This window comes from Typopeltis vanoorti, chromosome 18 (assembly GCF_054136105.1).
Source record: "Typopeltis vanoorti isolate ZY-2024b chromosome 18, IOZ_Tvanoo_1.0, whole genome shotgun sequence".
NCBI classification, from domain to species: Eukaryota; Metazoa; Arthropoda; class Arachnida; order Uropygi; family Thelyphonidae; genus Typopeltis; species Typopeltis vanoorti.
Genome location: NC_143566.1, coordinates 63,352,956 through 63,369,547, shown reverse-complemented (window position 1 = coordinate 63,369,547; position 16,592 = coordinate 63,352,956). Strand labels below are relative to the sequence as shown.

General features: G+C 35.3%; 1 protein-coding gene across 1 annotated transcript in view; it reads right to left on the bottom strand.

The window, feature by feature from the left end:
* The window catches only part of LOC150096717 (kinesin-like protein KIF21A), a 753,433-nt gene that overhangs the window by 259,178 nt on the left and 477,663 nt on the right, over positions 1–16,592 (bottom strand). Inside the window, exon 22 of the mRNA XM_090408696.1 lies at positions 11,965–12,084. Coding sequence (XP_090264822.1) covers positions 11,965–12,084 — 120 coding nt within the window. The remainder of the gene's footprint in view (positions 1–11,964; positions 12,085–16,592) is intronic.

The following is a 16,592-nucleotide window of genomic DNA, read 5'->3' as shown; positions in this document are numbered from 1 at the left end:
GTGCTGAGCCAATCCAGATTTTTCAGGTTTGTTGTGATGAATGGAGGATTGATTCTTGGATTCTTTTTTCAAGAGAACGTCCAGTTTGTCCATAATAGGATAGATCACAGTTGTAGGGAATTTGATAAACTCCAGGAAGAGACATAGTTGAGTGTTTGTCTTTAGGAGAAGGAAAATGGGAAGATAATTTGTTAATAGGTAAATACGTAGCTGTTAACTCATATTTCTTCAGAATTCTTGCGATAGGTTCTGAAATCCCGGACACGTATGGAATTGGAACTCTACGTATTGAATCTTTGTTGTTTTGTGGTGGATTATAAGAATCGAGAAGATGTTGAGTATTCTTTTCGGAAAAGCCATTGAGTTTCATGTGTTGTTGGATAGTAGAAAGGTCTTTCTGTAAAAAATTAAAAATAGAACAATTAGTTTTGGCTCTTCTGATTAGACATTTTATGATTCCTGTTTTTTGACAAGGATGATGGGCTGATTCTTTAAGAATATAACAACCTGTGAACGTTGGTTTCCTGTAAACTGTAGTTGTAAGAGTATTTGATGGTGACCGGATGAGGAGATTGTCTAAAAAAGATAAGTGGTTGTTTTCTTCCATTTCCATAGTAAACTTTATACGATGATGTAAGGAATTGATACTGTTTAAAAAAGAAGGTAAGGAGTCTTTGTTGTGTGGCCATACAGTAAAGATGTCATCTATATATCTTACCCAAAAGGATGGTTGAGGGAAAATAGATGAGAAGAGGACTTTTTCTAGATGTATATAAAAGTTGGCTAAAGCAGGAGAGAGAGAGAGAACTTCCCATGGCCATTCCTTCTACTTGGCTGTAAAATTTGTTTTGACATAAGAAATATCCAAAGCATATTATGAAATCAAATAGTTTATATAACTATTCGATTGTCTTATAATTCTTATAATGTCTTCTGGAAAGATTTCAGCAAGTAATTTTAAAGTCTCCTTGAGAGGTACATTGGCATATAAAGATTCTATATCAAAGCTCACATAAGATCTGTAGGTTGCAATGAGACATTTTTCAATTTTTCTAAGAAATCTGAGGAGTTTTTTTAGAAGGGAACTAGAGATTCCTTTCTAAATTACTATTGAAAATTATTGAATTAAATTATTAAATTATTAAAATCTCACTATGTGAGATTTCAATCGTTTAGCTAGATATTTGGCTATATGGTAAGTAGGAGAATCAATACAATCTACTATTGGACAAAGAGGAAAGTCAATCTTATGTATTTTAGGAAGACCATAAAATCTAGGAGGTCTTGCAAAATGAATTTTAAGTCTTTCAATTGTGTCTCTATCTAAACTGATGACTTCATCTAAGAGAGAATTTAATTTCTTTAGTTGTCTGTTGGTTGGATTATAATCAAATATTTGGTTAATTAAATATCTTTCTTGTGTTTACGTGCTTATATTATTCAATTCTTATTCATATTTTGATGGCTGTTTGATGAAGTCCTAAATACCAAATTAATATAATCTGAAAAGTTAAAGACCACAACACTCAATTAATTAGCAATATGAAACTACGGCATCTGAAATATGCTGTAGTTCAAATTACTTTTTATATCTCAACTCCAATCTTAGTAGTGTCCATTACCATCTGCAGTCCACCAAACCCCACCTACTCTTTAAAAAAAATTCAAATCTCACCTTCCCTCAGCACTATCCATCTCAACCTTCCAAACTATACACTATTTAACTCCTTTCTACCCAAGGATGGTGTCTGTGCATATATCCAATCTGACATACCCTGCCAGAGAGCACCTAACCTAGAATCACCTAATTTTGACTTTCTTTGGTTAAAAATATCCCTCCCCCCACTCAGTCAAATTCATCTGCTGTCTCTATCGCTCTCATAATACCACTGTGAGCTCTTTAATTTCCTCTCCTTAAAAGCTGATTTTCTCCAGACCCAATCTCCTAACAGTGAAATCATCCTCCTAGGTGATTTTAATGTCCATAACACCACCTGGCTTTCCTCTTCCAGTTGTACAGATCCTGCAGGCAGAGATGCTGAAACATTTGCCATTACTAACAACCTTACACAAATTGTTCACAAGCTGACGAGAATACCAGATAACCCAAATCACAACCCCCAAAATACCCTAGATCTCTTCCTTACCAATGGCCTTCCAAATATGCAGTGAATGTAGTGAGCCCCCTAGGTAATTCTGACCACAACCTAGTGCTCATCTCCTCACCCATGCAACTATGCTTACACAGTCACAGCCACACAAGAGTAGTGTGGCATTATATCAGTGCCAAATGGGGCAACCTCCGAGACTACTATGCTTCATTCCCATGGTGGGACTATTCTTTCCAGTCTTCCAATCCAAACATATACACCGAACTTATCACCAAAGTAATCCTCACTGGCATGAAAACATACATTCCCTACACTTCCTGAACTGTCATCCCCCTATCTAAACCCTGGTTCTCCAAAAGATGTGCCAAGTATGTACAAATGAAAAATCAGGCATACCACAACTGGCTCAAATCAAAAACTCCATCCTCCTTCAATGCCTATACCAAAGCCTGAAACAGATGCAAGAAAATTATCAATACTTCCAAAACAGAATTTGATTGGGCAAAAAGCAGGAAACTTGCAGCCTGTCTAAATGCCAGCCATGCCTTTTGTTCTCTCGCCAAAGCAATTGGTCTTAATTTTTGCCCTACACTATTCCCACCCTATCTTACCCAGATGGCTCAACTGCAACATCACCCACAGAAAAAGCTAATCTCCTGGCTTCACACTTTGCCTCCAATGCACGCATAACTGACAATGGCAAATGCACCCCCACACCACCACCACCACCATGGTCCTAATGGCATTCCTCCAATTGTCCTGAAGGTCTATGCAGCTGAACTGACTCCTACCCTATGCCATCTGTACATACCCTCTTACTCCACTGGTATATAGTCCAAAGCCTGGAAATTGGCCTATATTCAACTCATTCCTAAAAAGGGTGACAAATCGCTGCCATCTAACTACCACCCTATCTAAAGTGATGGAGAAAACTATCAATTCTCAACTCCTACTCTACCTTGAAGGTATCCAGCTATTAAGCGACCACCGGTATGCATTCAATGCCGATCAACAGGTGATCTGCTCTCACATATCACCCATCTTTGGACAAATGCCACAGCGAAATTTGGCAAATTCCAAGTGGTTGCACTTGATATTTCTAAAGCCTCTGACTGGGTCTGGAACAAAGGCTTACTAAGCAAGCTCCCTCATTTGGACTGTCTCAAGACTTCTGCAGATGGAGTGCCAGCTTTCTGTCTGTATGCACACTATGTGTGATGGTAGACAGCTTCCTATCCTCTCACCATCCAACTAACGATGGGATCTCACAAGGTTCAGTTCTCTCGGTGATCCTATTCCTTCTGTATATCATTGACCTCCAACTAAAAACACAGTTTTACAAATGAAGCACATTGCACTGCTCCCTTTCATTTGATAAATCTTATCCTACACAACTCACAGAACATCAACCACATCTTCCCTTAACTCTGCCCTCCAATGGGGCTCAGATAATCTCGTCAACTTCAACGCTAGTAAAACCCAGTTCTGTCTTATTTCCCACAAAAAAGAACCATTTTCGCCCAGTATTACTTTTGAAAACACTGAAATTTCTCTTCTCGGAATTACCTTGACATCAGGCCTCTCCTGGCATAAACACATCACAACCATATCATCCTCAGCTTCCAAAAATCTGTGATTTCTCTTTCACTCAAGACATTACTTCACCTCTAAACAGCTGTTAACCTTATACAAATCACAAATCCGCCCAGCTATCAAATACTGTTCTCACATTTGGACTGGGGCTCCTAAAAGCCCCCTCAAAATGCTTGACTCAATACAGAGGAGAACAATTAGACTGATAAATAACCCATCTCTTATCAAGTCACTCCCCTCACTTTCACATAGATGTTTAGTCTCTGCAGTTCGTATATTTTATAAATATTTCCATGGAAATGTTCATCTGAAACAGCATCAATAATTCCCCCCCCCCCCCCACACACACTCTCTGTACTAAGCCCACTGGAACACGTACAGCTGCCACCCAACATCCTTTCACAGTACACCTTGAAATCCACAGAACAAGTTTCGTTTCCTCCTCCTTCATCCCTGCTACTGCTGTACTGTGGAACAGTCTTCCATGTGATGTAACACCCAAGGAATACAATATACAGGCTTTTAAATCAAATGTAAACAAGTTTCTCCCTTCCCAACCCACTACCCATATATGGTACTACAGTTGGTCAGCTTTAGTATCATATATGGGTAGTTTAAAAAAAAAAAATATATATATATATATATATATATATATATATATATCCTATCCCACGAAAAATTAGAAACCTATAACATAGATCAGCCATGTATCAAAACAAGTTCTTGCTCCATTCACAAATATAGGACTGGTGGCCTGTTTCAGTCTCAATCCCAGCATTTCATCGGTCTGACTGTTTCTTTGACCCTCTGATTTGCAGTTCGTTCATCATCTTCCTGGGCATTCTAGCATATGCCATTCATTCTAGATGCTATTTCCATTTGGTTCTGCATTATGCTATTGTTTCCATCATTAATGTTTAGTTCTTTTAGTATGTCTTCATGCTACTGTTCTCATATGTTTCATTTCTGCTGTAGTGATTCTTTTCTTAACTCTTTCTCTTAATGTCCATGTGCTTCAGTGCTATATAATAATGATGGTTTTGATAAAATATAAATTCTTATTCTGCTTTTTTTTAATGAACTACTGCAGTAGTGTTAATGTTTGTTTATTATTCCACATTTTCTTTTGGAAAAGAAATTTTGTCAGAAATGTATAAATCTTCATTGTAACTTAATTTATAACCCAAATAATTAAAAAACTGTTATTAATTTGTTTCATTATTTTATTGTCTATTACTATTTTAGTTTGGATGGGCATTTTTCCTTTGAATATTAGTCTTTGCTGATGACCAAATGATATTGTTTTATTATTACATTCAATTTATTATTACATTCAATTTATGTACAGCTTTTTGTGGAATGTACTCAGTGGTTCTTTCAGTATCATTTGGTCATCAGCAAAGAGTAAAGTAGCTAAGTAAAATTATTTTCTGTTTGAATTCCTTCTTTGCTGGTTAACCCCCATTCTTTGGATATTTCATTCAAAAAAATTCCAGATAATATTGGAGAAATGGAGAGATTCTTTATCTAAGACCTTCTGTTACTTCAAATGTTTTGGTCCTGTTCTTGTCTCTTTTTATGTTCATTACTGTTTTCTTATATAGGCTGTACAGTGATTTTAATAAATTTATAGACAAGTGTGTTTTAATTTTTATTTTATTTATTTATTTATATTTTTTTTATATCAGAGTTTATATTGGTCTATCTTGTCAAAAGCTTTTTTATAATCTATGAATGCTAGATGTGTTCCTAATTTGAATTCTCTTCTCTTCTCAGTAGTTTGAAACTGAATATATTATCTGTGCAAGCTCTTCCTTTTCTAAAGCATTCTCTTCTTCACACATATATATATATATATATTTTTTTTTTTTCTAGTATAGGGTTAATTCTGTTCTTCAATCTTTTGGCATATATCTGATAACCAGTGTTTACTAAACTTATTCCTTTGTAGTTGTCACAGTTATTCTTCCTTTTTTAAATATAGAAATGACAGTTGCATGGTTCCAGTCATTGGGTATTCTTCCTGTGTTATATATTTTGTTTATTAAAGTAAGAGATCAATGATGAAATTTATTTCCTGCATATTTCATAAGTTATGTTGGGATTGTATCTTCTCCATGGTAATTTTCCATTTTTCATGTCTTTTAATGCTTCATTTCATTCTTCTGATGTAATGTTATTTGGGAGACTTATTATTATTAACATCCCATCTCCATTGAGTCAGAAACTCATCGTGAAAGGCACAGAGTATTGCACACAATGCTCATCCAACCATGCCTTAATATGATGCAACATGTCGATATTCCTAACACACTTAGGCAATGCATTCCACTCACCAACCACTCTCCCTGCAAAGAACCTTCTCCTCACATCCTGTTTATACAGTTTCCAGCTATTATCATTTATATTTTCTAAAAATCTTTTAAATAATAATTTCGACTGTTTAGTTCCTTTTCAGAGTTTATAATAATAATCTGCCCATTGTTGATCATTTCTCTCTCTCTCTTTTCAGCACCTACTGTTTCTTTCTATAAGAACTTCATTGATTTATAGATTTTGGGCTAAAGGTTCATATATTTCTTTTTTGCAATATACTATTATAATTATCCCAGCTTTTTCTGTGAATGTTTCTTGTATCTTTTTTTGCTATTCAGGTGGGAAATAGTCATAGTCGTTTTGAGGTAGTATGGTGTAAGATAGAAGTGAATAGAATAAAATACTTTGTTGGATGCTGCTATAGACCTGGTAATGTAGAAGATAGCGACCAGGAAATGTATAAGCAAATGGGAAAAGGGTGATCATTATGGGTGATTTTAATTATGGCAACACAGAGTGGGATGAGATAGCAACCAGAAGTAAAGAAAATGAGTGAGAATTTGAGGAATAACTACCTCAGGTAGTATGTAACAGAGGACACACAAGGACTGAGGGTCTTAGATTTCATCACCTCACCAGAATAAAGTGTCACATCTCACTCCAGTTAGGGAGAGTGACCATGAAATGATTACCTGAGTGGTTGTCAATCATGTTAGGACATCTGTGAGGAAAGGGTATATGTGGAATTACACGTTTGCAGCTGTAGCATGGAATGAAGAGTTAGGTGATATTCAAGAACTATCTAGCAGAAGCAATGTCTAAATGTATTCCAAAAGTTTTGAAGTTTGCATAAGGTAGGTGTGAAATGGATGATTGAAGAGATGTAATACAGAAAAAAAAAAAAGAAAAAAAAAGGAAGGCATTATGGAGGCAACATAAGAGGAGTGATAATAATAAATTCCATGAGGAATACAAAGAACATGCAAGGAGGATGACTCAGTAAGGGTAGCAAAAGTTCATTATGAACAGCCTTTCCATTATGAACAATTAGCTGCTCAATGGAAAGGCTGGTGAGAATCAGGATCCAGAATTGGGTTGACAACAATGGTATTATCTTTGATAGACAGCACACACACATTTGCTAAAGAGAGTTTATGTTTTAGTGATCTACTTACTTATTACAATAAGGTGACAGCAGCATTGTAAAGTTGATAGTCAAACTAGAGCAGTTGGAGTTGGATATTAGACTAGTGCATTGGATTGGAGATTGGCTGTCTGATAGGTATCAATAAGTTGTGTATGGGGGAGCAATATCTCAGAAGAGGAAAGTCACTAGTGACTTTCGGGTCTGGTTTTAGGACCATTGCTGTTTAACTTGTATGTTAAGGATATTGGGGAAAATTTGAAAATATTCAAATGCATCCTTAGTTGAATATCCTCAACTGCACTGGGGATATACAGTTATTTGAAGATGATGCAAAGTTGAGACAAACTATGAGAAGTAGAGCAGAAGTTGTGGTCTTACATGAAGACTTCAATAGACTGAGTGAATGGGAACGAGATGAGAATGCCAGCTCAATGTTGCAAAATGTTTGAAAAGCAATGATGGGGTGTAGAATTTACTTTTGGTGGGGATATATCATTGGAGGTGTAGGAAAGAGATCTTGGGGGTGATGGTGGATAAAAATTTTAAATTTAGAGGATATATTGCCAAAACTGTGAGGACAACAAAACAAATTCTGGCAATGATGCAAAGGACAGTGACTTATAGAAGTAAGGAGATCTGATTCCATTCCATTAAGGCTTGGGATGAAGGAGGAAGCAGTGAAGTTGGTTCTGCGAGTTTCAAGATGGACTGTAAAAGGGTGTTGGTTAGCAGTAGCTTTTGTTTTAATGATTTTGGAGGGAGTAGAGGAATAATAGTGGCCAATTAAGCAGAACACTTCCATGAAAGTGCACAGATTTAATCACCTAGTTTTCAAAAGGATGAAAGATGTTTGAGAAGGTCCAGAGGCAAGTGACCAAAATAGCTTCTGAACTCTGGAATGTCGAATATGAAAAAAGGTTGAGACAATGCAATTTGCAGAGTCTAGTGGTCATATGATAGAGACAAACAAGTTGGTAAGGGGTTGTTATAGGCGTAACGCTGGAGAGATTTTTCATAAAAGTGAGAGAGAGAGAGAGAGAGAACAAGGTCAGATGAGTGATGAAGCAGCTTTTTTTGGATGGAAAGTTGTAAATGATAGGAATGCATTGCCTGACGCAGTGTTTACAGAGAATTTGAATGTGTTTAAGACATAGTATCATGAACTGTGTGTGAGTGTGTGTGTGTGTGTGTGTGTGTATATGACAAAAGGGAGCTCCTAGATGAGACTGACTATATAGGATTTTAGGATAATAATAACACAGTCCAACACAATTTTTGCTGACTTTTATATGAGACTTGTTTTTTTACTAATTTGGGTGTGCTGATTTCAAATATCAAACCCATTTTTCTCTATCACGTCAGGTTTTTCCTCTATGGCATTTTCTTTTTGCTAATTTGTAAGTTTTTGATAGTTTTAAGGAAGCAGTACTATTTAGAGGATCAAAAAAATCGATTTTTTAATATTATTTTCTGAAAGTATGTACTTTTAAAAATCTGTTCCTAACTTTTTATCAAGAAATTCGAAAAATTCCCGAAGATATAGCCTATTATTCAAAGCAGTGCGCAGATCAGAATCGGAGCGCTCACCGCTCTCGCTTGTTAGTAAATGAATAAATGCGTAAGAATGTGCAACGGCACGTACTGCCGCTTTGAATGCAAGAGAGGCTGATAATTAGATACATAACTACTTAACAATATTCATTAAAAATTACAAGAATATTTATAAAAAAATAACAATTTTACTTACACATGAGTTTCAGGGAATAAATTTTTGTTTGTAGCAATTTCTGCTGTGTGTTCTGTTTTGGCAATCCCTTTGAATACTCCAACAGTAGTCAGCCATCATGTGAGAATCCCATCTTCCTTGGTACCGATCTTCCATAGTTTTTAAGTCTTGATGAAATCTTTCGCCTTGTTCATCACTTACTGCACCTAAATTCTCGGGAAATCTATCAAGATGACTATATAGGAAATGAAGCTTTATGCTCATGTTGCAACCTAGGCGCTGGAAAATTTTCAAGCATTGTTTCCATTAGATCTTTGTAATTGCACACTTTTTTGTTTCCAAGAAAATTATTCGCAACCATCGTAAATGAAGTCCAGGCCTCTTTCTCAATTTCGTTCATAGAGTTGACGAAATTTGGGTCTCTCATCAAAGTTCTAATTTGCGGTCCATCAAATACACCGGCTTTAATTTTTTCAATAACTAAGTCATGGAAATTTTTAACATATGTATTGGAAACAGTCGCCTTGTAAATCTAAAGCTTTAAACATACTGCTTCATAAGACCTAGTTTGATGTGTAGAGGTGGAAAAATGATTTTTTTCTCTGTCGATTAAAGGTTGATTTATAACATTCTGTTCTCCAACATTTAAGGATATTCTAAGAGGCCAATGTTTCTGACTCCAGTGTTGGTTTCTAGCTCGACTATCCTAGACGCATAGAAAACATGGAAACTTTGTATATCCTCTTTGAAAGCCAAGTAAAAAGTTCACCATTTTAAGATCCACACAGATGATCCAGTTATGGTCTGTATATTTTAATAACTTCAGAACCTTTTTAATGTCCTCATATGTTTCCTTTAAGTGGACTGAATAGCCAATAGGAATTGAGCCATATACATTCCCATTGTGTAGTAAGACACGCTTGAGACTTCTGCTTGAACTGTCGATAAATAAACGCCACTTATTTGGATGATATTGTACAACACTCATTTCAGTTAGTAAACCTGACACATTGTTACAGTAAACAAACCCACACTCGTGTTTAAAATATTGTACAAGATTACTTGCCCTTCTATGATAAAAAGTTATCTTCGTATCTTGCTCCAGTAAGTTTTTTTCATTTAATCTTGAAGCTAACAATTCCAATGATTCCTTTGATAGGCCCAAATCTCTTACTAAGTCATTCAATTCCGCTTGAGTAAAACGTTGCGGTCCAGAACTAGAAATTAAATTTTCATTGTCTAAATCAACATCCGGGTCTTGCTCCTCAAGAACATCTGGCATATCCCGATCATGCTCATTCTCAAGTAAAGGAAGTCCTTTATAAATTGGCACGGCTATTTCACTGGAATGAGCAACTGGCCAAATTGCTGAGTCGAGATTTGGATACACAATTTTTTTCTTATTCTTCTTATTATAACCAGAAGTCTGAACTAAACAAAAATAGCAATCATCTACGTGATTTTTCGGTTCACGCCAAATCATTGGAATGCCAAAAGCTAATTTTTGGCATTTTCCCTTGCTCCACTGTCGAAAATTTCTACACGACTTACACACTTTATTTGGAGCCCATGACTTGTCCTGATCTGCAATTTTTACGTCAAAATATGCAAAGTACACTTTCTTAACGAAATCAGTGATATTTGTCCTTTGACTGGGAACAGTAAAGCTGCCAAAATGTAGCAGAAGGAATCTACACTATTGACACAATTTCGAGTAGTAGACATAATGTATTTTCTTCACTGCCGACTAACATGCAATTAACAAGACAAAAAAAAAAACAGAGACTTTATTGAAACGTTATAAGCGCTCATCATACTTTCACGATCGATTAACGATTGACTGATTTCGCTCATTCTTTGTCTGCTATGATGCATATAGCATTCATTTGTTTTAGGCAGTTGTCATCACCTACTTTACATCACCTAAATGTATTAGGTCGGTTATTGGCCTCTCTCGCATTCAAAGCACCAGTACGTGCCGTTGCAGGTTCTTACGCATTTATTCGTTTACTAACAAGCGAGAGCGGTGAGTGCTCCGATTCTGATCTGCGCACCACTTTGAATACTAGGTATATCTTCGGGAATTTTTCGAATTTCTTGATAAAAAGTTAGGAGCAAATTTTTAAAAGTACATACTTTCAAAAAATAATATTAAAAAAATCGATTTTTTTGATCCTCTAAATAGTACTGCCTCCTTAAAACTATCAAAAACTTACAAATTAGCAAAAAGAAAATGCCATAGAGGAAAAACCTGCCGTGATAGAGAAAAATGGGTTTGATATTTGAAATCAGCACACCCAAATTAGTAAAAAACAAGTGTCAGATCATAATCAGCAGGAAAAAAAATTTTTTTTGTTGGCGAGTGTAATATTAGTTTGTAATAATGTTTGCGAGTGTAATAATGTTTGCGATTCTTTTTTTTTCCTCTTAATTTCTTTTTAGTCTCAGTGATTACTGCTAAATCAACTTTTGTCTTTTTTAATTCTGCATCTAGTTCTTCCTCTATGTGTTATACTCTGAATATTCCAAGGCAGGAACTCTGATTTTTTGAGTTATTTGTTTATCATTATCCAAGTCCTGGGTCTTTATCCAAAAGGACTGTTCAAAGAAATTTCCTTGGAAACTTTCGAGTTATATGATTTTCCTCAAGTTGGTTACCAGCCAACATGAGGTAACTCTGCATTACCATCTTGGCCTGCAACCAGCAATAGGAAAGGCAATTCCTCCAATTTAGAAGTTATCGTTATACTGCTAATATTCAGTCACTAGCATATCCAGATATAAAGAAACAATACAATTCAATAACTATAAAAATAAAACCAAAATACTTATTTTTAAAATTTGCAGTGTTCTCAAACTTAAATTTTTCAAATTAGAACAATGTTGGTGAAATGTGAATACAAAATACTAGTGGGAAAAGAAATAATGTCCAGAAAACAGATTGGCCATTTCTATAAATAGCTGATTTGCAATACTTTATGCATTCTTTTTTTTTTTTAATAAATAATATATCTTGTTAACAGGAACTGAAATATCTATGGTGTTACAGGAAAAAATTGCAGTAGTTATACCTTTGATTCTTCCATTTGGACAATACTAGTTTGACACTCTGAAATGTTTTCATGGATATAATCAATGTTGGTCTTCAAATTTTCAATTTCTTCTTCAAGGTCTCGAATAGTTTCTTCTCCCTCAAAAATAAAATAAAATAAAGACTAAAAAAAATATATATGTTTTTTAGAGTTATACTCTAAAATTGCATAGATAAGTATCATATACATATTTTTTTTAAACAATTAATATTACTGTTATATAACAATTTATATAACAAGTTATATTACTGTTATATTACAATTTATGTTATATTATTATTATTATATAACAATTATATTACTGTTAAATAAATATGTGCTTTATTATTTAAATAGTCCACTTTTTTGCTTATATTATAACCTGGTCTATCAAAAATTTTGAGAGATCAACAATCCCAGATGTGAGCTAAGGGTCAGATAATCCATTTACCCTATTACAAACATGATACTTTTTTTTTTTTTTTTTTTTGAGATATTTCAGTCTTTGATCAACTAGGTAGTGGTGTTGTACTTGGCAATGTACAACACAAAAATCACATATCCCACTGAACACAGATTATTCATAAGATTTCACAATATAAGTTAATTTCAATATTATATTAGTATGCCTTCAATTTTATTATGTGTACCCCAATCCTCCCCCCTAAAAATATTTCTGGTGTAAACATAGTATATTCACACCAATAGGTTGACTAAGAATTTTTTTTTAATATTTTTATCAATATTATATATATATATATTTACAATATGTAAATTCTGCTCTAGAAACCAAAACTGGAACTTTTTCAAACCACTTCAGGCCTCCAATAAACAGGATGGCGCTCACACTAGGCAATAAAGCTCATTTCCCACCTAACAACAATCAGAAACATTTAATGCCAATGGCAGGATTTGAACCCATGATCTGTTGATTGAAGTGTGGATACACTAACCACTTGGTCAACTAGGCTGGGGAAATGGTTGCCCCCCCGCCTCATCCCCCCTTCCACACAACAAAAGAATTTCTCACATTGCATTTTAGGCTTAAGTGCTGAGAGAAACTTGTTTTAGAGGCTTAATGGAGTGAAACAGCACTAAGAAAGGATTAAAAATTGTATTTAATTCTTCCAAAATTTCATCTAGTCATTGAGACATTGTCGGGGGAGTACAACATAAGACTTTTCACACACACACACACACAAAGGCAGCACAAAACTAACTGAAACATGTCGATGAAAGACTAGAGTTCTTAACTATGTGGGGCACCTAATGTGGGATGCAAAGAGTGCACACACACACACACACACACACACACACACACACACACACACATCCTTTCAGATGTGTGCTTTGCATTATGGGATACTAAGGCAATTGATGTGAAGTCATTAGCCACTATACATAAGTAGTCCAGTCGTGAAGATACTTCATGTGCAAACATTGTTTGCTTACTCATAACTTATATTTAATGGAATTAAAAACACTAAACTATATTTTATATATATATATATATATAAAAAATGTTCCTTAACTTGCTTATATTTTGCTGAATTTCAAATCACAACACAGTGAAACCTTATCAAAATGGACCAATAGGAGGGGAATACAGGCAGTCCCTGGATTACAAACGAGATATGTTCCTGAGAAAGTCAGATTTGTATGTAACTTGGATCCCTGATGAACAACACATATGCGGTAATAATAATAATACTATAGTGGCTCATATGTGGCAACAATAATACAGTGTAATACTGTAACAATAATAATAAATTACGGAAACTATTGTGCTCTTTCTTTTAGTTCAAACAAGCAGAACATAAAAACAAACTCATACAAACAGTTTAGAATTTTAAAGGTTGCATCAATATCTTGCTTACTGGAAAGGGTATTTCTGAGTCAAGAAGGTAGGCTAACATTAATTAGAAGATGGTGCTAGAAAGGATGAACCTGGTGCTGGAGAATTAGGATTTGATTCTGTTTCTGGAGGAGGGGGAGCTTAACACTGAAATCAGCTTCTTAAAAGGTATCTAGGGTTGTTTGCACAGCAGTTTTCTTTTTTCATCATAAATGGCCTTGTAGCAGGTGATGTTCTCACTAACTGCACAGTAAACCTTTGTAAACCATGGAATGTTAGGATCTTGCTCCTCAAGCTAAGCAATGAGATGAAAAGCTTCAGCTAATTCTTTTGTAAACTTTCTTGGCTCTGGATCTTCTGATTCTTCATGTTCTTGTGTTTCTTTCAGCTACTTCTCTATCTCCATTGGTTAATTCTTGTGAATGGGACTCTAGTAAGTCGATGACATTCCAAGTGAAAATTTCAACATCTATCTCTAATCCAGAGTATTTTAATCAAAAGGTGTGACACTTTTTGATTACTTGTATATTGATAATAAATGATTTCTGCATTACTTCAACCTTGGTATCACTTCTGGGTATGGTTCCCACTGAGATGTTGGGTTTTCTTGGTTCTTTTTGCTTGCAAAAACACCTACCAACAAGCAGAGCCTCAGTGGTAGGTTTTTGCCTGCGACTGAGTGTAGCCACTGCTGAGTTTTCCTCTCCTGGAGTGATTCAGGTCAAGAGTGATGAGTTTAGTAGTGACCAATTAGGGTTACTCAGTGAGATCTAGGATGATCTTGTACATTACCCTGAGTTTTTGGAGAAGTATCCCTCAATAAAGATCATAGTTGGTCTGGTAGTGGCCCTTCCCCACAATGCTTAGCATTATACGTGTCTGAAAGGATGTGTATGCTTTGCATTGTGGGATAAGGCAACTGAAATGAAGTCATTAGCCTCTATATACCAATAGCCCAGTGAAGATACTTCATGCACAACAATTGTTTGCTTACACTCAGAGTAAGGATTAAATCAAGAATATATATTGTTATTGAAAGTTTTTCCAGTTGGTTATAAATGAAAGATGCCAAGAAATTATATTCTTGATTTCATCCTTTATTCAAGTGTAAGCAAAGTTTGTGCATGAAGTAACTTCATGACTGGGCAACTCATATATAGAGGCTAATGACTTCACATCAATTTCCTTACTATCCCATAAAATAATACACATATCCTTACAGACATGTATAATGCTATGCATTATGGGAAGGGCCACTACCCAGATCCATTTAGACCTTTATTGAGGTCTAATCAGTGGGAGCCAGACCCAGAAATGATACCAAGGTTGAAATAATGCAGAAGTCACATTTCCATATACAAGTAGCCAAAAGGTGTCTCACCTTATTCCTAAAATACTCTTAATTAGAGAAGTGGAAAACATTTTAACATCTATCTCTAATCCAGAGTATTTTAGTAATAAGGTGTTATTTTTTTTTTTTTTTATCTTTGCCATTGGTCTTAGTTCAACAAAACTCTACTCACAGTCTATTAGAGTTGATCGCCTCCATCTGTTTTCAGGATAGCTGAACTTTTGTTTCCTTCCCTGGTTGCAGTCCAGGGCTATGACAGATTTACCAGTCTTTACTAAACACACGTCTAATTCACTTAATTTTTGCTTCCCAGGTTAACATTTTGCTGAATTACTCTTTTTCTGAAGTCTTCATTATTAAGAACTTGATGCCACCATATTCACAGCATATATTCTGTAGACAGTATTGAGCACAGCATTATGCTTGTCTGACTCCCACTGATGAGACCTTTACTGAAGTCTCATCAGTGGGAGTCAGGCCAAGAAGATACAAAATTGAATTAATGCAGAAGTCATACATGTCCCAAATAACAAGACCTCAATAAAGGCTGCAACTAGTCTGAGTAGTGAGCTTCCCACAATACAAGGCACACTTCCTTTTTGGAAGTGCTTTGCATTATGGGATACTAAGGTAATGAATGTGAAGTTCATCAATCTTTATGTACAAATAGATTAGTCATGAAGATACTTCCCACTAAAACTTTACATACACGTGGACAAAGGATTAAACAAGAATATAAATTCTTTGCAAGTAAAATTTACTTTGTAGCCATGTGAAAAAAAATTAGTTCATCTATCCTTCCTTATTAAAATACTCTAATCCAGAGTATTTTAATAAAGTGATACACCTTTTTACTAATTGTATATGAGAAATATAGATTTCTGCATTAATTCAACCTGTAACTTCCTGTAACTGGCTCCCACCAATGACATGTTGTATGTATGTCTGGAAGCTGCCTTTATCATCCTCTAGCAGAGTGGTAGGCCTTTGCATACTGGTAAGTTTTGTCTGCTGCTACTGAACAGAGCTGTGGCTGAGCATGGCAGTGAGCTTTGCAAGGACTAAGATTTTGTGCAGTGTTTCAGGCAGAACTAAAATATACTTAAGATTTATAATGAAGGGGATACAAATCCTTTGATGTTTATCTGCCAGTAAGCGAAACTCTAAGAACTAGGACTAAGATCTGAGTTTCATACCGAAAAACTATCAGCAAATCCAAGTGTAAGTAACCACCTGGTAGAACAACACCAAGGCAACTCTTATCAAAAGTAGAGCAAGCTCCCTCACTATCCTTGTTATTTTCTCATAATGTAAAAACACAGCCCTAGGGGATATAATACTGTAATTACATTATGAGGAGAGGTCACTACCCAGACCGGTTTCAACCTTTTTTGAGGTCTCATCAGTGAGTAGGTAGACCTG